The sequence below is a fragment of the Mesocricetus auratus genome, unplaced genomic scaffold, assembly GCF_017639785.1.
Source record: "Mesocricetus auratus isolate SY011 unplaced genomic scaffold, BCM_Maur_2.0 Super-Scaffold_100025, whole genome shotgun sequence".
In the NCBI taxonomy this organism is placed as follows: Eukaryota; Metazoa; Chordata; class Mammalia; order Rodentia; family Cricetidae; genus Mesocricetus; species Mesocricetus auratus.
In genome coordinates, this window is record NW_024429206.1 from 12,722,314 (window position 1) to 12,744,691 (window position 22,378).

The following is a 22,378-nucleotide window of genomic DNA, read 5'->3' on the forward strand; positions in this document are numbered from 1 at the left end:
AACTTTCTATGCTAACCATCATGAGCATTTATGTGCAGGAAATAATCTACCAGCTGGGCACATGGTATCCCTTGAAGGCTTACAACTCACATCTTAAGATGAGGGGAGGTTGAGCTATGGTCACTGCAACCCCATTTACACATAGGGCAGAGATCACAGGCATCTAAAACCTCCAAGAATGGAATCTTCGGGAAGGAGGGGGTGGAGAGAAAATGTACCTGGAGTACCTGCTCGAGAGCTTTCTTGGTCTTCCATTGTGAGTGGTCCCCTGCCCTTTGGCGATGTCATGACATCTGCCACGCCCCCTGGCATCTGCAGTAATTGTATTCTCCCCTCCCAGAAACAGACTTGGAGCTACCAGAAGCTACTGAGCCTGCACTGCGGGCCCCCAGCCCATGTTCATTGCAATTTCTCTTCTCACTCCCTAAAAACTGGCCACTGCCACTACTGCCTCCACGTCCTCCTGGTTCCGGGTGTATGAGAGGCAGCTCTGCACCCACACACACAGTCCTGCTCTCCTCTGTGCCCCACAGAGGCTGCAGAGCAGCCTGGGTGCTAACGTCCCACAAAGCTACTTCAGGCCCAGCAGTGGCGTTTTCTGCTCCGAAAGGGACGAGTTTCAGAGTACAATGGAGACGAGACTCAGAGTCTGCTTCTGAGAGAAGTGACCTTGCAGCCTTCATCAGTGGGTTTTATTGCTCATTTGCAGCCTGGGGATGGGACGCAGGGTCTTGCACATGCTGGGCGAGTGTTCTGCCTGAGCCCCATTCCCAACTGGGTTTGTAGGGAGTTTTACTCGCACCCCACCCCGCCAGCCTGTCCTGTTTTATCAAGTTCTGACTCTCTTGGCCTGACACTTCGGTGAACAGTCTTCTCCTCAGAGGCAAGCGTGCATAGCTGTTTTTCTCAGGGTCCTGTTGGGTTGCAGGTGCAGGGGGAGGAAGCCGGCACACTGCTGGCTTACGAGTTCTTCTGCGGCACTTTGATGGTGACCTATGAGGGGTTTGGAGAGGTTGTTATTCTTCACATTTGGCCCGTGCCAGCAACAACAGCCCCTGTGTTCTCTCTCACGTCTCCCTGGCAGCAGGCTGTCCTTTGTGGGAGATCACACCCTTTCCCCTTCCTAGGTTCTCACCCAAGGCCCTAGGGGACATCTGGCAGTATCTGGAGGCCCTTTCCTGGGGTTTGGGGACAATCCTGGTTTAGTAGAATCTGGTGCGTTGAGGTCACGAAGCTGTGACATCCAGCACTGTACGGCCCCCCACTAGGAGCCTCCCACAGGGTAACGCCGAGGAAGAGGCCGAGGCCCCATCCACAGGAGTCAGAGCAGAGAAAGGCCCATAACTGTGTCTCAGTTTGTAGATGCTACAAAGTGTTCCAAAATTTGGTTCTTCCTCTATTCATTTTATTTCGTGCCCACCTCCTTTATGTTAAAAAGAGAGCATTTCCCAATTACGTGTGACAACATGACAAGCCATTTTAAAAATGACCTGCGTTCCATGGCTGGAGAGATGCCAACACATTGGGCACTGAGGTCACACCTGTCTTTTTTTGAAGAACCCATGTCCTAGAGACGGTGTCCAACCTCCTCTGTGACTTCTCTGGCTTCAGTGAGAAATGTTAACAAATGCCGAGGGGCCCTGACTGGGAGAGGCCAGGCAGCAGGCGCCGGCCTGTGTGCACTCACCGTCTTCACTTCAGTGTAGGCCTGCAGGCCATACTCGCCCAGCTCCCTGCCACTGCCTGACATCTTATAGCCACCAAACGGGGACTGGGCTCCAAACACATCGTAGCAGTTGATCCTGTTGTTGGAGGTAAGAACATGGAGGTGGTTGTGAGGGAGTGCGTGCCATTCCAGGTTTGGTTCCACAATCTCATATGGAAAATGGAGACACGGAGGAGGCTAGGGCCATGTGAGACACTCTGCTGTCATCCTTGTCCGTGCAGATGTGGTGGCAACATGGCTTGTCACATGGGTGAAGGGTCTGCTACCAAGCCATGTTCAGTTCCTGGGACCCACATGACAGGAGGCCCTCCCACACACACTGGGGCATGTGCATTCCTGTACATACAAATTCCCATGCACACACATGCACATATGCATGCTTAAAAAATGTCTTTTAAAGAAGAGCCCTACTTGGTGTCACATTCAGAGTCCCGGTGAACCCTTACCACTGTCTAACTCCTGATTATTTGTAACACCCTAAAAAGAAGCATTGCATCCCATTAATGGTCTCTTCCTGCCCCCTCCCTCCAGGGCCAGTATCCACTAATGGAGAACCCTTGTGAGACTACAGAGTCAGTCTATGGCCTATAGCGTCTGGCTTCTTTCACTTAGCATCATGTTGCCAAGGTTACCCACACTGCAGTATGCACCAGGACTCCATTCTTGTCTCTGAATCACTTTCCTCTATGGACAGGCTGCCTGCTGTCTGTCCATCCACCTACTCATAGACATTGGTTGCTACCTTTTGGCTGCCACATCATGTGTACACACGTTCCTATGAGAATGGCTGGTTTCCTACTGGTTCATACAAGAGCTCTGTGCTGTTTCTGTTACAGGCAACAGTGCCCATCACAGGAGTGCAGGCTTCTCTGTTCGTGGGACTGATAGAGTGTGTTCCACAGTAACTGATCTCGTCTCTTCCCACGAGGTAAGTGGAGGGTACTGATCCCAATACAGCCCATTTCACATTTGTTCTTCCTCTACCCCTAACAATGGTGAAGCAGGCACTGAGCGACTGTGTATGCTCTCAGCCATTGTAGGGGAAGGTGGCCAGTCTCTGGCTTCACAGGTAATGGGGGTATCCTTCTCTGGGAGAGGATATGGCTGGACAGCCCCTAGACCAGTGCCCCAATTCTAGGGTTCTAGAAGACCTTGCTTGGGGGGTATTGTATTGGGTTGAGGAGGAGTGGCTGGGAGGCTCTTACCACACGGTGCCAGCCTGGAGGGCTTGGGACAGGTAATTGGCCTTATCCAGGTCCTTTGTGAAGACGGCTGCTGCCAGCCCATACTTGGAATTATTGGCTCTCCCCACGACCTCCTCTATGGTCTTGAATTTGAGGATCTGCATCACTGGTCCAAAGATCTGGAGAGGGAGGGCAGAGGAGCAAGGCTGGAGGACTGCTCCCCACTTCCAGGGCTGACAGGGAGCAGTGGATGGCGGACAGTAGGTACCGTCAAGCCTGACACCTGACCTAGTCAGTCCAGAACCACACTGCTTCCAAACTCAGGAAACGCAAAGGGAGGGGAGTGGGCTTTGCACACAGTTACCTTATCTCCAGTGTCACAGCACACGGGTTATGTTAGCATGGGAACTTGGGATAGAGAACTGGAGACCAGCTCCCATCGAGTTTAACCCAGGCACAAAGCACAGACCGGCCACTGAACAAGCGACTGTGAAATGGCCTCTGGTTTCTCCTGCTCTTCCCAGCAGTTTCTAGAACAGGCCACTTCTCCCAGTAACTTCAGCTCCTTTGATAGACAATGTGATTCGGAAACCAAGGCCCACGTGCAAGGCACACTGTTGCAGCTGTCACTGCCACTTCAGATCTGCCCAAGGGCCATGGAGAGCCAGCTGGAACTGGCCATTGTGACCATCTGGCTATCGTGTAACTGGCACTACATGGAGTTGGAACAGAGGGTCCTAACTGAGAGCCGGGGAGGAAGAGGCAGCAAAGGCGGGAAATGGAGTCCACCCCCCAGAGGTTTCCACAAAGAAATGGCTGATTCCGAGGGGACAGAAGGGTGGGGAGGATGCCTATAAGCCTCCAAGTTGTGACAGAAACTAAATAAAGGTGTCGCTGGCTGCTGGAGTGCAGGCACAGGCACTCTCTCGACCCTCCAGAGTAGTCTCATCAGCATGTAAAAGGGTGACACTATGCATGAAGCTTGGGGGCTTAACCCAGCTGGTACGAGTGAGGGGAGGGGTATCGGAGCTATGTTGGATGGGGAATCACCCACGGACCTCATCCAATGTCTTTCGTGGGTCGAAACTACGGAAAGGACCAGATGAGCCTACTCCTAGATTCATGACTCCCAGGGGCCAGAATGCAAAGGCCTGTGGGCTAGGCTATGGGATACCATGGTTGCCCCAAGGGTGGGAAGCCCCGTCAAGCTGACAGGGAGTGACGTATCAGAATCACACTGCAAATAATCGACTCTAGGCAAGGAGGTGACTCGAAACCAGAGACTGGCATACAGTCAAGACACTAGGCCAAATCCCGCTAAGAGCAGCCTCCAGGACACGGCCAAGATGCTAACCTCCTCCTTGGCAATGGTCATGCCGTCTTTCACGTCTCCAAACACAGTGGGCTGGATGAAGTAGCCACGGTCGGCGGCCGCACCTCCCCCACACAGCAGCTTCGCCCCTTCCTGCTGTCCTGACTTGATATAGCCGAGGATCTTCTTAAACTGCGTCTCGTCCACCTGCGGGAGAAGCCCAGAGTGACGGAGATGCCAGATCCAGGGCCCCCTCTGTCTGAGAACATGAAGCCAGAGGCAGCTGGGAAGGGGACCAAGGTCTCCAACAAGATCCGAAGGGAAAACAACAGGAGTCAAAAATATAATACCCAAGAGAGACCCCATATCCTCTGCCACCAGAGAACTGTCTCACCCAATGTTTTTCTCCTAGGACTCCGATGCTAACGAAATGAAAAGACAAAATCACAGGGGCTTAAGGAATGGCTCAGCAGCAGGTGTCATGCACAGGTTTGGCAGCCACTCTCCTGCCTAGGTCTACGAACCCTCCAGAATGTGGGCCTCGGACAGCAGCTGGGGTCTCATGCTTACCCCAACTGGACACGCAGCTGGTACTCAGCAGAGGAGACCGGAGCCCAGCCCCACCAACTCTAAGTCATGCCCTTAGCCTGCAGGCCCAGCCGTGGCTGGCAGGCTTACCTGCGGCCCCTGCTCCGTCCGGCTGTCAAAGGGGTTCCCGACCACCCGAGACTTGGCCCGGGCAACACTGCGCTCCACGAATTCGTCATATACATCCTCCTGCACGAAGGTCCGGGAGCCGGCGCAGCAGCACTGGCCTTGGTTGAAGAACAGGGCGAAGTGGGCCTGCTCCACAGCCCAGTCCACTGTGGGGAGGGGACAACGGACAGAGGTGACATGAGAAGAGGCTGCTGACTCAGCACTGCTCACCCACACAAATCGTGCCTGCTGGGCACCAGGGACTAGTCAGAATGGAATGGAACCTTCTTCCCTTTGTGGAGACTGGCAACTGGGAAAGACATGGAGGGCAGGAAGTGTTCCAGGTGGTGTGTGTGTGTGTGTGTGTGTGTGTGTGTGTGTGTGTGTGTGTGTGTGTGTGTGGCCCAGTGGCCTGTGGGTGAACAGTATAGGACTCAGGCTGGCCCTACTGAGGGAATGAGCGGTGCTAGAGTCTGGGCCCTTCCCTGCAGCCCTGTAGCCTACTGTCAGCATCCGACATGATGATGTTGGGGCTCTTTCCCCCCAGCTCCAGGGTCACTCTCTTGAGATTGCTGCTCCCTGCGGCAACCTGGATCAGGTGACCAACCTATGGGGACACAGACACATGGTCTGCTGTTAGCAGGGAAAGAAAGCTAACTGCTCCTCTACACATGGACTCACCAAATCCCAAGAGGCCTGAAGAATGCACCTCCCACTGCTGCCACTGGGCTCTAGACAACGGTGACAGTAACTAACATGGCACGTGGCTCACACACAGGCCTGTGCCAGGTGCTGGCGTTTGGAGTCGGCCCTCCCAATGCCCTCAGAGGTTGGTAGCTGAGGCTGGCCTCAAACTCACTGTGTAGCTGATCCTCCAGCCCCCACCTCCTGAGTGATGAGATTGAAGGAACCATCCTGGGTCCCCCAGGGATACAAGGGCAAGGTCTGGACCAGCACTGGGGCTCTCTGAAGCCAGCTAGTCCTGGCCTCCTTAGTCCATAGGAGTGCTGACTTCTCCTAACAGCAGCCGGGGGCTAGCATACTACAGAGGACACAGTCCTATTCTGCCCTCTAGCACACACATGCGGCTGTCATTTGGGTGACTGGGAGGCATGTTCTGGGACACTTCTGAAGGGAGCAGCCACTGGGGAGGGGGAGCCTGAGCCACCATGCTGCAAACCAGAGACATCTTACCTCAGTGGAGCCCGTGAATGCCACTTTGTCCACATCCTCATGGGAAGCGATGGCGGCCCCGGCAGTAGGGCCGAATCCAGGGACAATATTGACCACACCAGGGGGGAAGCCTGCCTGGAGGGGAAGCCAGGAGACCTGAAGTCAGCCTGCTGTTCCCATGGCCTTGACAAAGGAAACACCCCATTCCCCAACAGTGATCTGGGACACTCTATAGGGCATGAGTCACCCTATAGGGACTTCTAAAAGTGGTTGGGACAAGGAGCCTACTGTGGAGTCCCCTGTGGAGCTGCTAGGTCTAGAATAGTGGCTTTTATCCTTCAGACAGTGCTGTGCCACAGGCCTCAGTGTGGGAGACAGCAGCAGGAACCCCTCTGGTTAAGGTACTGGGGACTGAGTTCCCCTCTAGTTCAGGTACTGAGGACAGAGTTCCCCTCTGGTTAAGGAGCAAGCCATTGTAGAGCATTTAGAGGTCACAGCAGAAGCAAGCCACACACCTCCTTGATCAAGTTGGCCACATAGAGCGCGGTGAGCGGTGTCTGCTCGGCGACCTTCATCACAACCACATTTCCAGTTGCCAAGGCTGGGCCCAGTTTCCATGCTTGCATCAGGAGTGGGAAGTTCCACTGCACAAAAAAAAAAACAGTCACTAACCACAGGTCCTCCTTAGAGAGAAATAGCTGGTGGCCGGCTCCTGAGGGCCCCTACTATTTACCCATGGGTTTGGATGATGGCTGAGGCAGGCAGCTTATAGTGACAGTAGCTCTCACTGGTACCAGGTACCATGTGAGACCCTAGTCATTATTTCCCCATAATCAATAGCCTGCCACTGTTTAGATGGAGAGCCGAGCCTTAGAAGGAACAAATGACTTTGCTGGCTCAGACTTAAATCTATCCCGGGAGACTTGCCAAAGCCTGTGTTCTCAGCCAATACCCAGTCATCTTCCTGATGCCTGCAGAACCCCACTTCATAATGAGCATGGCTGGCCCCCAGTTTCATCCCCCCAACTTTGACTTCCAGAGGGGCTGGCACACACCGGAATGATCTGCCCACACACGCCCACAGGCTCATGGCGGGTGTAGCTGAAGAAGTCGCCATCGATAGGAATGGTTTTCCCATGGTACTTATCAGCCCAGCCAGCGTAATAGCTGAAAGAAGAAAAATCCAAGCATCAGTCCATGTCTAGCCTGCAACACCTGACAGAAAGAGAACTGCCCTGGAAGGCACTGATAACCACCCTGGCATTTAGCTTATTCCCAAAGAGAAGTGGATGACCACCAGAACATGGGGACCCTGCTCAGAGTAAGATTTCAGAGCCTCAGAGTTACCTGTGATGCTACTGACAAACACCAGGTCCACGGCCAGGCCCTGCCTCCCACCCACTCAGCACACGGCTCTGGGGACTCGGTCTGTTAACTAAGCACCTAGATTTATTTACATGTGCCTGCTGTGCCAGCCCAGGGCTGCAGGATCATGGGTATGACCTGGTGGAGGGGGGCAGACCCATCAAAGGCAGGGCTTCCCCGGCTGGCCTCGCCTCACGAAGCTCACTGTCACAATCACAGGGACATGGTGACAGAAAAGCATGGTGGCTGGGGAGCAGCCGGTGTGCGTTCATGGCGTGTAATGGCCGTGCCTTTGGGGAAGGAAGGAAGAGGAAAGGTTCAAGATGACGTGAGGTAGCTTGTAAAAGAAGATTCCTGCAGTGCACAGGGTCTGCCAACGCTGATGGGGGCGGGGCTCAGGTTTCTCAGCCCCAGAGTGTGTGACAGTTTGGATGGGAAGACCCTTTGTTGTGGGGGCCTGTTCTGTGGGTCTCAGGATGGTTAGCAGTGCCCCTGGCACCAGATGCCAGCAGCGCCTTCCCTGGCCATCATGACTAGGCCCACCTCTGGAACTGCTCACTGTCCCCCGGCTGTGGAGGACAACTCCTGCCATCTGGGCGCCGCTTCCCCCTCCAGCCAGCCACTGTTGGCACCAGACTGTCCACACTGCCCGTGGCTGGGCAGACTAGAAGCAAACGAGTTACACACCCTCCCCCAGGACACTGACATTCCACCTAAGGGATGGCAACATGAAGGCTGGCCCTGAAGGAGTTACACGTAGCAAGGTAAGAGGAAATGAGGAACGTGACTCTCACATGAAAACAACTGGCAAGCCTTCAGCCAGTCCAAGTGACTAAAAACAGAAACTAAAGTGGAGGACAGAAAAGGTTGCTGGGAACCAGGGACAACCAAAGACCATCACATCACTGACTCCCTCAGATAAATGGCCAGTTCCAAGGACATAGAAATTATCACACACAGCTCAAGACAGAGGAGAGCACTTGGAGGACTGATTCTGACAGTCAGTCGACACGGTGACAGCTCCAGTCCCTGTGAGTCCTCTGCATCCTTCTAGTTCTCCCAGCATCGCCGCCTCCCTCTTCTCAATGGCCAAAGAACATACCGGAGGCACTTCAGGACCATGTCCAAATCCACCAGGTAGGAGATGACGTAAGGCTTGCCATTGTCCAGGGTCTCCAGGGCCTGACAAGAGAGCGAGGTCGGTAGAGACATGTTGGTGCAGGAATGAAAGGAAATAGGGTGACCGGTGACAGGGGTCCTGAACTGACAAGGATGGGTGGAGGCTCAGGGTGAGAGTCTCCATTGGTCATGGGCATTTTTGGACCACTGCCCCAGCCTCTCCCAAGGCAGGGAGAGGAGAAGGGGGCATGAGGAGCCAGCTTCACTCACATCACAGACATTACTGAGTTCTGTCCTCTGCCAGATCCAGCTATAGGGAATACAGAAATGAACAGAGAGCCTTCAGAGGTAAGAGCACGGTGACACGGATTGTCTGTCACTCATGTTAAACATGCTAGGAAGAGAACCTGTCTCCCTTGCTCTGTCTTGGAAACCCCAACTAAGACAAACCCTGAAGGCTGGGGCGGGGGTGGGGCAGGGGTGGAGGACAGGACGCATAGTGATGAGGTGATGAACCCCAGCAGGAGGGGGCAGTGTGTGCAAAGGTCTCAGGGCTCCGAGAAGCATGGCTGTCACAAAGCCAAGGGGAAATAGGCAGGTCTGAGCCAGTGAGGGGCACAGCCTGACTTGACTTGGGCAGGGGACCCCAGCCATGTTGAGGTCTTCATCCCAAGGTTATGAGAACGGAATGCACGGCGCACTTGGACACGTCCCTCTGGCTGCCACCACAGAGAAAGTGGCTGCCTCTGAGTTCTCCCAACAGGGTGGCCAGGGAGGGGGCCCATTGTGCAGAGGGGCCCAGGGGAGGTGACCAGTTGTGGGGATTGCTAGGGAAGGCCTGTACAAGAGAAAGGCTCTTCATCCCCTCCCTCTCAAAATCTTAGATCTTGGCCACAGCCACCAAATCAGGACAGACCCTGCGGCTCCTCTGGCTGGTGACAGGTAGACCCCGAAATTGTCCATTTATCAGGTGCCATTGTGATCTAGGAGCAGCAAGGCTCTGGGTGATCAGGGGATGCTATAAGCCTCTTCAGCCATGGGAAATGAGGGAAAGAGGGCTGAGGACTCACCGCCAGGTAGGTCCGGTCCCGCTCGATGAGATCGGCCAATCGGTTCAACAGCCGGCCCCTGTCGGACGCATCCATGCGGCGCCAGGGCGAGCCCAGCTGGAAGGCTGCCCTCGCGGCCTTCACCGCCTTGTCCACATCCTCCTGTGAAACAGTCACCCTGGGAGCTCAGACCTCAGCAGTAAATGCCTCCTAGTGTCAAGCACCACCCCACTGCCAAGCACACCTAGGTATGGACAGTGCAGGAAACTGCCCCAAGACAGTCCTCCAGGGTCTAGACCTCAGCTGCAAACACAGGCCTCATCAGGGGGTGTGGTGGGAAGGAAACTCCTGGTCATTTAGATTGAGAGACCCCCATTCGTCAGTCCTTAGAAAGGGACCTTGTTATGCTGGATGGTGGTGGCGCATGGCTTTAATCCCAGCACTCGGGAGGCAGAGGCAGAGGCAGAGGCAGAGAGATCTCTGCGAGTTCAAGCCCAGCCTGGTCTACAGAGTGAGTTCCAGGACACCAAGCACTACACAGAGAAACCCTGTCTCAGAAGGAAAAAAAAAAAGACAGGTCAGCCGCCATCTAGCACGATAATGTAGTGGAGACTGCCTCGGGTACATATCTCAAATGTCTGATTGATGTTTTTTTTTTTAAAGATTTATTTATTCATTACATACACAGTTTGTCTACATGCCAGAAGAGGGCATGCACCAGATTGAATTGTAGATGGTTGTGAGCCACCATGTGGTTGCTGGGAATTGAACTCAGGACCTCTGGAAGAGCAGTCAGTGCTCTTAACTTCTGAGCCATCTCTCCAGCCTCCTGATTGATGGTTTTTAAGTTAGGAAAGTGAAACACATACACGGCCACATTTCAGACATACAAAAACATGAAGCAACAACCGTGTGCTGTGTGTCTCTGCACTTGAGGCACAGCTGGGAGGACAGACGACACAGGTTCCAGGCCAGCCTGGGCTACAGAATGAGACCCCACCCAAGAAACAAGCAAAGCCGTTCTGCACTGATATGTCACTGGGTCTCACCTTGCTCCCTTCTGCGACCTGGCAGATGACCTCTCCCGTGGAAGGGTTGACGGTGGGGAACGTTTTCTTGCTGACGGCATCATGCCACTCGTTGTTAATGAAGATCTGTAATGAGAGTGGAAAAAATGTTCTCAGGTCCGGCTCTCAACTCTACTGACCACCTCAAGGTAAAAAGGAAAAAACTCAGAACAAACACGGAGGAGACAAGGAGCCAAAGATCAGTGGCAAAGAGCTGTGGATTCCAGGTTAAAGCCACAAACCCAGAAATAAGCTACGTGACCTAAGTAAAACACCTGACCTCTTACTGAGCTGGATTCTTTTCAGAACAGTGAGAATGTTCCTAGTGTGTTAGTCACCTAAGCTGTGTAACAAACAGCCCCAAATGCCTAAAGACTTTCTTTGGGGGGGCGGGGGTTTGAGACAGGATTTCCTTGTATAGCCTTGGAGCCTTTCCTGGATCTCGCTTTGTAGATCAGGCTGGCCTCGAACTCACAAAGATCCACCTGCCTCTGCTTCCTGAGTGCTGGGATTAAAGGTGTGTGGCACTACTGCCCAGCTAAAGACCAGTTCTTAAGAGCTGTGCCCATGGGTTGGGCTTAGCCTGTGACTGCAGTTCAGGAGTCACCTGGGCAGGGCGATCAAAGGGGTTCCCCTTACTCATCCAGCACCATGTGACTACTTGGCTTCCTGATGGCATGGCGGACCCAGAATAGTCAGATATCTGGGGGCAGTGACCTCCCCAGGGAATCCCAGAAGGAAGCTGGAAGGTCTTCCCAGGCCTAGCTTCAGCAGCTGCAGTGGCTACTGAATTCTATAGGTCAGAGTGTGTCACAGACCCCCTGCAGTCAAGGACGGGCAGGGGCATCCACTTTCCCTTAAGAGAACAAGGAAACCCTTGCAGCCATCTTCTTTATTATGTCTGTTGTTTTGAGACAGGGTGTTTCTGTGTAACAGCCCTGGTTGTCCTGGAGCTCTCTCTGTAGACCAGGCTGGCCTTGAACTCACAGAGATCCTCCTGCCTCTGCTCCTGAGTGCTGGGATTAAAGGTGCCCACCACCACACCCAGGTAGCCATCTACAGTCTAAACAGCACAAGGGGTGGACGGCTCTACTCAGCATACCCACTCATCTCTGCAGCATACAATGCATGACTTCCAGGTCAAGCACTGTCCCAAGGAGGGGACAGTGGCCCAGCTCAGTGATCAAGGATGTAAGCCTGAGGCAGAATTTGGACTGAAGACTTGGACATTTCTGTTCCTGGCTTTGTTCCCAGGGTCAGGGACTTCTGTAATCCCAGCCTTCTTCCTCACTTCTGGAGTGAAGCCCATTGCAACTCCCCTCCCTAAGGTGGCACGCCCTGGCACCAGCCTGGCATGGGGCAAGTGCCCATGCTGACTGCAATGGGTGGCCATTAGGAATCCCAGGAGGCCAAGGGTTCTGCACTGTTCACACGTTGCAGATCTGTCCACCGCTCGAATCTGACAAGACATGTGTAAACATGAACTAGACTGTCAAGCCATACTTGTGTGGTTTCATATGCACTGATACTCATCTCTAATTAATTTGTCACTTTAATCCTAGACCTGTGTAGCTCCCAGTGAGGGACTTGGGTGTGAGGTACACACTTAAAACCTTAACACCTCAGAGCTGGGTTCCAAGCCTCTTGTGCCATGCCGGGTTGGGCCCCTGGGAATGGTGTGGCCTCTCCCTCTTCTCTCCAGTTCATAGGAAGCAAGGGGAAGTGAGGGTCTGAGGTAATGCAGAAGAGAACTTGGGGACAGATATGGGGTGGCCCAGGCTCAGGGATCCCTGCATGGCAAAGCGGCACAGGGCGGAGTCAGGGAGAGCAGCAGAGGGCCAGGCTAGAGGGCAAGGAGAAGTCGCTTGGCCACCTCCTGTCCCCTGCTCCTTGTCCACACTGCAGAACCTGCATCGGCAGGAACAGATGACGGCATCAGCACTGGGTAACTCCATCTGCTTCACCGTACACAGGAGGCCACCAGGCCACCAGGGCACGGGGAAGGATGGCTCTGGGTTCACATTCACACAGCAGTGACAGAGCCAGGGACTTAAACCCGAGCTTTAGAATGCCAAGGCCCCATTACTGGCCCACTTCCGACCACACCCTCCAGCCACAGCCCAGGCCCGCCTGCAGGGTTAGAACACTCGTGCAGCAAGGACCTCCTTTAAAAGCTGAGCATGGAGGCATAACCCCAGCACTTAGAAGGCTGAGGCGGGAGGATTGCCTCGAGACCAGCATAGGGCACATAGCAAGACTCAGTCTTACAAAGTCATAATCAAAAAGAATAACAAAAACCCAGTCGCCATCCTCTTCACTCACTGCCTCATCTAAAGGCTGGAAAGAATGAAGCTCAAAGTGAGAGAGGCGTGGGCTGGACCCCAAACACATACACACACACACACACACACACACTGGGAAATGGACAAATGAGTCTCAGAAGTTTGGCCCAACACCTCTGGGGCTGTATGAGGGATCATGGAGACAACAGGGGTATAGTTCCTTGCCAGGAGCTGGCTACAGGCTGTCTCTTGCCACCACCCTCCATGGGGCAGCCATCTACAACTAAAGATCATAGAGCAACAGTCACCCGGCTTCTTGGCTCGCCCCACATGACAGATACTCCATGATTTTAGCCTGGAAGGGTTCTCATGCGCAGTTTGCAAACATCAGGGAGAGAGAAAGAGAGAGGGGGAGGAGGGGAGGGGGAGGAGCTGGTCAGACCTAGCATGTGCCCCACCAAGGCACTCCTGGCATTGTCCCTGTGCTGAGAGGCCAAGTCTGGAATTGCTGTGTCATTCTTCCGGTCTGTCAGAATGACCGTTCAACGGTCAGTCCTTCTTTCTTGGCTGGTGAAATTGGAGATCCCTGAGATCAGGGTCCGTATTTCCTCCCTGCCAGCACCCCTCTTACACCCCCAAAGACTGCTAGGGAGCCAAGAGGGGAGGGCAATCTCACACAGCCCTGCTTCCAAAAGAACGCATTCAGAACCACAAAAGGGCAGAGTGCAGGCCAAAACTCTAACCCTCCTGGCCCCAAGCCAAGGCCTGCCTTACATAACATGCTGAATCCAGGCATCGTGGCCGAGGGGAGGTTTCTCCTCCACCTCTCAGTTCCTCTTCATGTTTCTAGAAAACACAGTTTGGGGGTGACATTCTGAATCTGAAGCAAAATCAAAACAGTGTCTACTCGTGTCATCAGGCTTTCGCAGAGTCACTCCCCCATCATCCTGTAAGCTCTAGCAGCCAGAGGCTCCACCCGTGCCAGACAGGGATGGAACAAAGCAGCAAAACCTCGACTCCTGGGAGCTGAGGTCCCGAGGAGGAGCGGCCCAGTGAGCAAGCACAGGCCGTGGAGAAACCCGGGGAGAATCAGAGGCACCATAAAGGGGACCCCAAGAGGCCCGGACATTGGTGGCGCACGCCTTTAATCCCAGCACTCGGGGGAAGCAGAGGCAGGCGGATCTCTGTGAGTTGGAGGCCAGAGAAACCCTGTCTCGAAAAACCAAAAAAAAAAAAAAAAAAAAGAGGGGGACCCGAAGAAAAGAGGACCCAAAGAGTTGTGTGTTGGTAGCACATGCCCTTAATCCTCTGTGCAAACACAAAGAGTAAATCTTAAAGAAAACTAGGCTAGATGTATTGGTTTACACCTTTAATCCCAGCACTCTGGAGGCAGAGGCAGGAGGATCTCTGTGAGTGAGGCCAGCCTGTTCTACATAGTGACACAGTATCTCAAAAAAGAAAGATTTGAGGTTGTCTTACAAATATATGTATGGGGAAGGGCAGAGACCCAAAGGGTGGCAGCAGATTCAAAACCCCACTCTTGGAGTTACTTACTGGGGAGCAAGGGGCCCGCAGTGAATGTTACCGCACACCACAGGCCCCAGGACGATACAGCCTCTCTGTTTGGTAACTGGTGTCTCCCAGTCTCATTCCACTCAAGCGACACTCCTTAGTACAGATCACTTATTTAAGAGGGCCATGCTCCTGACTACAGTGTCATTGTAGCCAACACCAATCTCCAAGCCAGGGTTCCCGTGAAATCAGTTGAGCTTTCTCCACCAACGGCAAATGGAGGCCAGGTAGCCATGGTGGTGGCCTGGGGTGGAGTTGTGGGATTAAAGGCATTCGCTGCCACCACCCGGCACTCATCTGCTTCTTAAATGGCACTTATGGAACAGATCCACAGTGGGCAGCTCACACTGTCTTTTTGTATCGAAAGATCCCAAGGGATCAAGTTCCAGATAAACACAGAATGCCAAACACATCCACACTCTTCACATCTAGAACTTTCTAGGGTTAGCTTGAGGTCAACGCTAAGGGGAGCCAACCCCCTGCCCCAAGACTCCCCTGTTCGGCCGCCCCTAGGACCAGTGCTGTATTTATTGTCACCACTGGGGGGGACGCAGCTCTATTTGAGGTTTTATATTGAAGGGTTTTCTTTGTTTGTTTGTTTTGTTTTTCTAGGCAGAGTTTTATATTGAGGTTTTAATTTGTCCCTGTGCTTAACAGCTGGCAAATTCTCTCACCATGACCCCCAACCCTGGCCCATTTCACCACCACCCCCCCACCTGTTCCCACATTCTTCCCCTGCCAAGTCCCAGACACTTTACATTGGGTCCCTGGGAAGTGACCCTATCTCTGGCTCTTTTGGTACAAAACCATGGCCACTTTCATAAACAGCAACCATTTGTAAATTCAATATTTACTCAAGGGCAATTCCTTGCCAAGCCCGGTGCCAGTGCCAGGAATACAAACTGAAGCACAAATGCGGCCCCTCCCTGCTTATTTCCAAAGTTTGATCTAACATTTCCTTAAATATTTACTTTTTTTCTGACCCAGAGGGTCTCATCATGTGGCAGCACATGTGTGTTCTAGAGCTGAGAGCAAAGCCTGCTTTCACACCTGCAGCCCAGGGCCCTCCTGAGCCTGAGTTCTCGCCTTTGCAGGGACAGCAACAGGAGCTGACTGCCGTAAAGAGCAGCAGATGGGCCGGGTGGAGGTGGTGCACACTTTTCATCCCAGCACTCAGGAGGCAGAGGAGGGTGGATTCTGTGAGTTCTAGGCCAGCCTGGTCTACAGAGCGAGTTCCAGGACAGCCAAAGATACACAGAGAAACTCTGTCTCGGGGAAAACAAAAGAAAACAAAACAAAAACCAGTAGATGGGAAAATTTGGGAAATAGTCCTCAGGCCAGGGCTAGATAGGTAGTAAGGGTTGGCATCTATTAGACCAGGCACTTTGGTGACTCAGCTTGACCCACCATAAGCATGATTGCAGCCCGGCCACCTTGCAGCTCAAGCATGTTAAATGGACACAAAAAGAAAAAGAAAACAAACAAAAAACACTGGCTGCCAAAGACATCTCCAGGCCCTGACCTTTCTTTTGTTTTTTGTTTTTTTTTTTTCGAGACAGGGTTTCTCTGTATTGCTTTGGAGGCTGTCCTGGAACTCGCTCTGTAGACCAGGCTGGCCTCAAACTCACAGAGATCTACCTGCCTCTGCCTCCCTAGTGCTGGGATTAAAGGCATGAGCCACCAACGCCCGACTTAGTGACCTTTCTATGAGGTTCTGGTAACCAGTGGGGAGATAGTTCATACAGTCTACGGTACTTTGTTTTGTTTTGGCAGGGTCTTACTCTGTATCCCAGGTTAGCCCAGCATTCACCGTTGACAGAGATGATCTTCTCGGGCAGGGTATCTATCAGAGGCCCTTCTCCTCCTCCTCCTCCCCAGTCTCCACCCACCCCCTCTTTCTGAGCTCGCCTCACCAGCCCAGGCTGGCTCTGTGTTAGTACTCAGGCATCTGTACTGGCCAGTGCTTGGGGTTCTGACAGGACACACCCTCAGCTGCAGCCACTAAGAGCACCACCTGCACATGTTCACTTCGTTCCCTTTTAAAAGGGCCCCGCCCACCTCCCCCATAGCCCCTCCCTTTCTCTCTCTGCTTGTCTCTCTGTCCTACCACCCACCCCATTTTCTCTTCTGCTCTCCCTTTCCCATTCCCTTCCCCCGGTTAAAAAAAAAAAAACTCTCTACGTGAGCTCTGTCTCATGGTGTCTTCCTCGTGTCGCCTTTTAAGTTACAATACTTTGAGTCCAGCAGTGCAGGCTAGTTTAGTCTTGAGTCTCCTGCCTCTATAGCCCACGGGCGGAGATTACTCCCCCCTTCTTTTCTTTTGCCACTTGCTTACAGCAAATGCACTTTTAAATGAATAAATTGGCCAACGTCTCCCTTCATCCTTACTCACACAGGTGTTCCCTGCCCACTCAGGAAATCACCTTGCCTTATCCCACAACACAGTTTCTCAATCTTCCTAACCCTGCAACCTCATGTTGTGGGGACTCCCACCCATAAAATTGTTTCATTGCTACTTCATAACTGTAAGGATTCAGGCATTATGATGGCCTGTCCCTGTCACCTGGCAGAATGCACTCTGGCAGTACCCTGGTCAGTCCAGGTGCAAAGAACCCCTTTAAAAGAAAGACCCCTGCCCACTTATGTTCTCTTTCCCCCTCTTTCCTGCTGTTCCCCTGTCTCCCTCTTCTCTTTCCTTCCCTCTCCCTCCCCTTTCCAATAAAATTTCTCACTTAAGCTCTGTCTGCCTTGCACGTTTGTCCCTCCGCCTCGGTCAACCTCGCCCGCCATGGAATCTGCCAATGTCCCCCACGTGCTTTATTCCTAACAATAACTACAACTTTGCTACTGTTACAAATCATAATGCTAATATTTTTTGGAGCTAGGGTCTTGACAAAGGGGTCCCGACCCACAGGTTGAGAACCACTGCCTAGAAGGCGTTCCCTCCAGTCTACTGGTGGACTGTACGTGGTGAAGTGTTCAGAGGCAAGGCTTGATTAGTGCTGTTTTAATATACTTTGTATTACAAAGAAGGCAGGCCGAGTTCCCCCTTGCAGCACAGTCTTTTTTTTTTTTTTTTTGGTTTTTTTTCGAGACAGGGTTTCTCTGTAGCTTTGGAGGCTGTCCTGGGCAGCACAGTCTTTGAGATTCAGGATTCAGAGACCCAGCCTGTGCACCTGTAGGCTAGTCCTTCCTATGGCTGGGACAGGGGTGTCCATTTTTAAGTGCTGCCTATGTGAAGTCTCTCAGTAGCTTCTACAAAGGGCCTGTGGATGTTTCCAGTTAATTCCCATCTAGCTACACTTTCTATACTGAAGGAGCCAACAGTGTAGCAATTGAGAAAACTCCATGGGACTGCAGAGTGGCTCAGTGGTTAAGAGCACTAGCTGCTCTTGCAGAGGATCCGGATTCAATTCCAATCACCCACATGGTGACTCACAACTGTCTATGATCCTAGCAGATCAGATACCCTCTTCTGACTTCAGGCACCAGGTAAGCACATGTACACAGACATGCAGGCAAAATACTCATCCATGTAAAATCACAATGAATCTAAAGGAAAATTCTGTGTAGGGAGATCTTCTCTAGTTCCCTTCCTGCCCATCAATTCGCCTTGATTCCTAGGTGTTAGGTTAAGGGGTGAAAAATGAAGACCCCAGTTTAAGGCACCCAAAGCTCCCAGTCTCCCCACTAGTTCACTCTCTCCCGCCCTCCCTCTCTCTGTTTAGGGATTTTTGTTGTTTTGTTTGTTTGTTTTTCGAGACAGGGTTTCTCTGTATCTTTGGAGTCTGTCCTGGAACTCGCTCCGTATACTAGGCTGGCCTTGAGCTTGGAGATCCGCCTATCTCTACCTCCCAAGTGCTGAGATTAAAGGTGTGCCACCACTGCCCGGGCTAGTTCACTCTTTTAAATACAAACCCCAAGTTTATCAGCACTTATATAAGAAAAGGCTGATATCAGTGCTCTGCCACTGAGCCCCACCTGGGAAGGAGTTTATCACCATTGTGCTATAGGCTCAGTCAAAGCTCATATACAGTTGTAATAAATGTTCAAGATCACGGTGAGGCCAGAGGAGCACCCCATTTTGTCCTCACAAGAACCCTGCGATGTGGGTGGGATTGTTACCCCATTTTGCGGCTGTGGCTACCAAGGCCCAGGCTTCCCCCTGCACATATGTCCAGCTTTGTTCCAGGCTGAACTTTTTACTTAGGTCTTTGTCTCCACCTTCCAACTCATGAGCATCCTACGGGGAGGGGATCTAGAATGTTGTTATCTGGGCCTGGAGAACTCAGGAAGCATCTGCTGGATGCATGGGGGATCCACTAACAGAGGCATGGCTAGCAGTTACATCTGAGGTGGATTTGTACACCCTTTGTTATTTTTTTTTCTCTTGTGACGGGTTCTCCTATAACCCGGGCTGACTTCAAACTCACTCTGTAGTCGATAATCAGCTTGATGTTCTGAGCCTCTTGCCTCCACCTCCTGAGTGCTGGAATTGCAAAAGCTCACACCACCCACACCTGGGTTATGCACTGCTGGGGATTCGGACCCAGGGCTTCATGTATGGTAGGCAAGAACTCTACCAACTGAGCTCACCCCCAGTCTCACCCCCTACCAACTGAGCTCACCCCCAGTCTCACCCCCTACCAACTGAGCTCACCCCCAGTCTCACCCCCTACCAACTGAGCTCACCCCCAACAGCACCCCCTATCAACTGAGCTCACCCTCGGTCTCGGACTCTTTTGTTTCTGAAGCGTTGGTCCTCTTGCCTCTACTTCCCAAGTGTTGGGATTAAGTGTTGCTAGCATCATACCTGGTTTACACATTCATTACTATTACTAGTGCATAGAACTGGTGAGGATGAGGTATGGACCCAGATAGAGGCATGAAGCCATACATCCTTGGTGTTGGAGTGAGTTACCTTTCTAGACCTTAAATGTTCTCCAAGTCAACAGGGAAATACTGAAATGTAGAAAACTAGTTTCACTGACAAAAGTGTCCATTTCAGTCCCTGAAATCGACATATGGGTAAAATATGGCTCCTTCGGAAGCTCCGCCCATAGATCTGTTCTCAGGGAAGCAGAAGTTACCTAAAGTCTTCATCACCTACCCATTCACCTACGCCAGGGTCCTTCCTAGGACAAGAGGCAAGAGGCTCCAGGAAGATGAACCCATCTTCACTCAACCAGTGTTGATTAGACAAGAAGCTGAGGACACGACCCCATCCAGATAGGACCCAAGAAACTTGAAGAGAAACATCCCCCTGGGATGCCCAGGCCCTGCAGGTGCCCTTGGAAGCAAGCCCAGTGTCTGCAGAAGCAACCTCAAGGCCACACTGGCAGCTCCTTGGAGCAAGTGGCCCTAGTAACTGCCAAAGACGTATCTTGGAGCACGATACAGACAAAGCCCAGAACTGCTGCTTCCAAGTCCTGGTGTCCCTGGCAGCAGGATTTGTAATAAAGCCACCCTCTAATGCCCAGCAGTTTCTAGAGTTCCCTCCAGGCACTGCCCTGGAGCTAGCCTGTATTCTCAAAAAGAAAACTTAAAAGCAGCTGAGTGTACTAGCCAAGAAAGATAAGTCAAACACAGTGTTCACTGAGACAGGGTTTAGCAATGAAATTGGCAGGTAGCCAGCACAGACTCCCACACAAGCTCATAAAAACAAAGAACCAAGCAAGGCCACAGGCCTTAACAGTGCTCTTGCTGGTTGTACATTAGGGTGCTCACTTGTAAACCAGTCAATGGCACCCATTCCTATAGCAAACATGCACTATTATTGTGATTTCAAAAAACGTGGTAAAGAAAAAGGCAGCCACCAGAGAGAACCCCCAACCCACACTCCAAACTGAATCAAGGTTGGGCACATGTTAGGACCTGAGACTCTGTGCCCTGACTCCAGGTGAACAAGAGCAGCGAAGCTATTGATCCGGTGCCTCCTCTTGGGTTCATTTCGATTCTTTTTGATGTTCCGATCCTACAAGCTCAAGGTCAGCCTGGGCCAATTAGTAAGACCCTGTCTCAAAATAGATGGGGGCTGAAGGGCCGAGGGTGTAAGATAGGTGGGTGGTATGCTTGTCTGGCTCGTGCAAATCCAAAGTGGGAGTAGCTGAAGCAAGAAGTCAGCGAATTGCAGGTTAGCCTGGCAACAAAGTGAGATCTTGTCTCAAAATAACATACCAGAACTTCCCTGACTACCTTCCCATTTTACAGAAAGGGGCAGCCAAGTCCCACTTGTTGCACAGACTTTACCAAACCTCAAAAAGCTAAGACAACACTCCAAAGTCCTGGTTGGGTAATAATGGCCACGGGGGGGGGGGAAAGGGGTACATCCTGACTCAGCTTTTCCTTCTGAACCCTGGCCCAGGTCTGTGGGAGACGAGTAGGAAAGACGCCTGGGCCTTCTGGGTGAACCCAGGACCACGCGGGCGGGGAGCCGGCTCTGCAACACCCACCGCGGCTGCACGACGGTCCCGGGCAGGAAGGATACACGGTGAGGACATATGGGCAAGGGAAGGCACGTGGAAAGACAGCCAGGCGGGGAAACTGAGGCCACGTCGCCCGCTCCGTCCAGTCTAGGGGCCTGCAGAGACGATCACGAGTCTCACCTGGTTGCAGAAGACCTCAGGCTGCTGGTTGGGGGCCGGCACGGCGCTGGTGGCGGCGGCGGACAGCAGGCGGGTCAGGCGCGGCCCGCGGAGGGCAGTGGTGAGTGCGGCGCGCAGCATACTGAACTGAGCGGAGCTGAGCTGAGCCAAACAGACGAGCCGAACCGAGGGGAGCCTACACCGGCCCGGGCGAATGCAGCGCAGTAGGCCGACTTCCTCGCCTCCACCCCCCACCCACCCCTGGCGCCAATGGGCGGTGGCGACACGAGGGCGGGGCTAGAGAGCCTCAGCCCCCAATGGCCTGCGGGGCGCGACCCTGGCTTTGCAAGCCGAGTCAGAGGTGGAGCCGTGCATAACAACGGAGCGGCCTGAGAAAGCCTTGCCAGCTCCCAAAGCCGTCCCCGGCTCCCTTCTGTGCAGACCCAGCGAGGAAGAGAGAATTTCACGAACTCGGTTGTTTCCGTGAACAACCTGGGACTGGGCTCTGGGGGTGCAGGAGGCCATTGGTTAGGAAAGGACGCGGATGCCTAGCCACCCGTGTCTTTCAACCAGATGGAGGCAGCAGTAGGCTAAGGACGGTGGGGAGCCTGGCAGGGGCTCTGGATTGTGCAAGGGGAAGTGTTTTGAAACAGGAGCCCAAGAAATGGGGAAACCCTTGGAAGCTCAGGTACCGACCCTTCCGTACCCCCAGGAAGGAGACTGCAGTTTATAGGCTTCCCCCTACTCTGATGACTCGCAGTATATTGTCCCCGGCGCTGTAAGAGAAACCCCAGTGACTAGATGGGGGCCTGGGCAAGTTTCCTTGTGTGTCTCCGATTTTAGTACTGGACAGCTAATATTGTTGCAGAGCCCTGCACGGTCAGTGCAAAACAGGAGGGAAAAGCATTTAAAGACCGTACTGGCTGGGTCACATGATCATCCTTCGGAGCAAAGGAATCTGGGGAACTGAGAGCACAGTTAGGAGAAATTGTAAGGAAGCCGCTTAGCAGAAATTGAGATTCCTCGGAGGTGGGGGTGGTGTGCACTTACAGAAAGCAAAAGATGTGCTCACATTTCATGTCTCCCTGCAAACTGCGCAGCTCTGTGTTAGCCAATCAGGTCAGAATGTGAGGCCGGTTCTGACCCCTCGGAGGGAGACACAGAACACCTTTGTTTTATGTCAGGAATCTGGGTCCAGGCCTTTAATCCCAGCCCTCGGAGGCAGAAGCAAGCAGATCTCTGATAGTTC

At 52.8% G+C, this 22,378-nt stretch overlaps 1 protein-coding gene and 1 long non-coding RNA gene across 2 annotated transcripts; one reads left to right on the forward strand and one right to left on the reverse strand.

Annotated features, from left to right (window-relative positions):
* Positions 1-650: 650 nt before the first annotated feature.
* Positions 651-21,373, reverse strand: Aldh2 (aldehyde dehydrogenase 2 family member). Its single transcript, XM_005080647.4, has 13 exons — positions 21,151-21,373; positions 10,674-10,778; positions 9,646-9,786; positions 8,559-8,638; positions 7,147-7,258; positions 6,607-6,735; positions 6,113-6,226; positions 5,423-5,525; positions 4,901-5,085; positions 4,265-4,429; positions 2,932-3,089; positions 1,688-1,802; positions 651-993 (listed from the first exon to the last, which is right to left on the reverse strand). The coding sequence occupies exons 1-13, from the start codon at positions 21,268-21,270 to the stop codon at positions 961-963; spliced, it is 1,560 nt and encodes a 519-aa protein (XP_005080704.1). The 5' UTR covers positions 21,271-21,373; the 3' UTR covers positions 651-960.
* LOC121133900 lies at positions 20,223-21,261 on the forward strand. The gene is made up of 2 exons (XR_005870912.1): positions 20,223-20,532; positions 20,910-21,261. It is a non-coding gene; the product is annotated as an uncharacterized LOC121133900 (long non-coding RNA).
* Positions 21,374-22,378: the final 1,005 nt, after the last annotated feature.

Excerpts from the sequence above, each read along its gene's own strand:
- Aldh2 (XM_005080647.4), bottom strand. The coding sequence starts at position 21,270 with ATGCTGCGCGCCGCACTCACCACTGCCCTCCGCGGGCCGCGCCTGACC. Across the intron at positions 9,787-10,673 it reads AGGTCGCAGAAGGGAGCAAG|GAGGATGTGGACAAGGCGGT; the intron begins GTGAGACCCAGT and ends ACTGTTTCACAG. Across the intron at positions 6,227-6,606 it reads TGGCCAACTTGATCAAGGAG|GCAGGCTTCCCCCCTGGTGT; the intron begins GTGTGTGGCTTG and ends CTTCCCCTCCAG.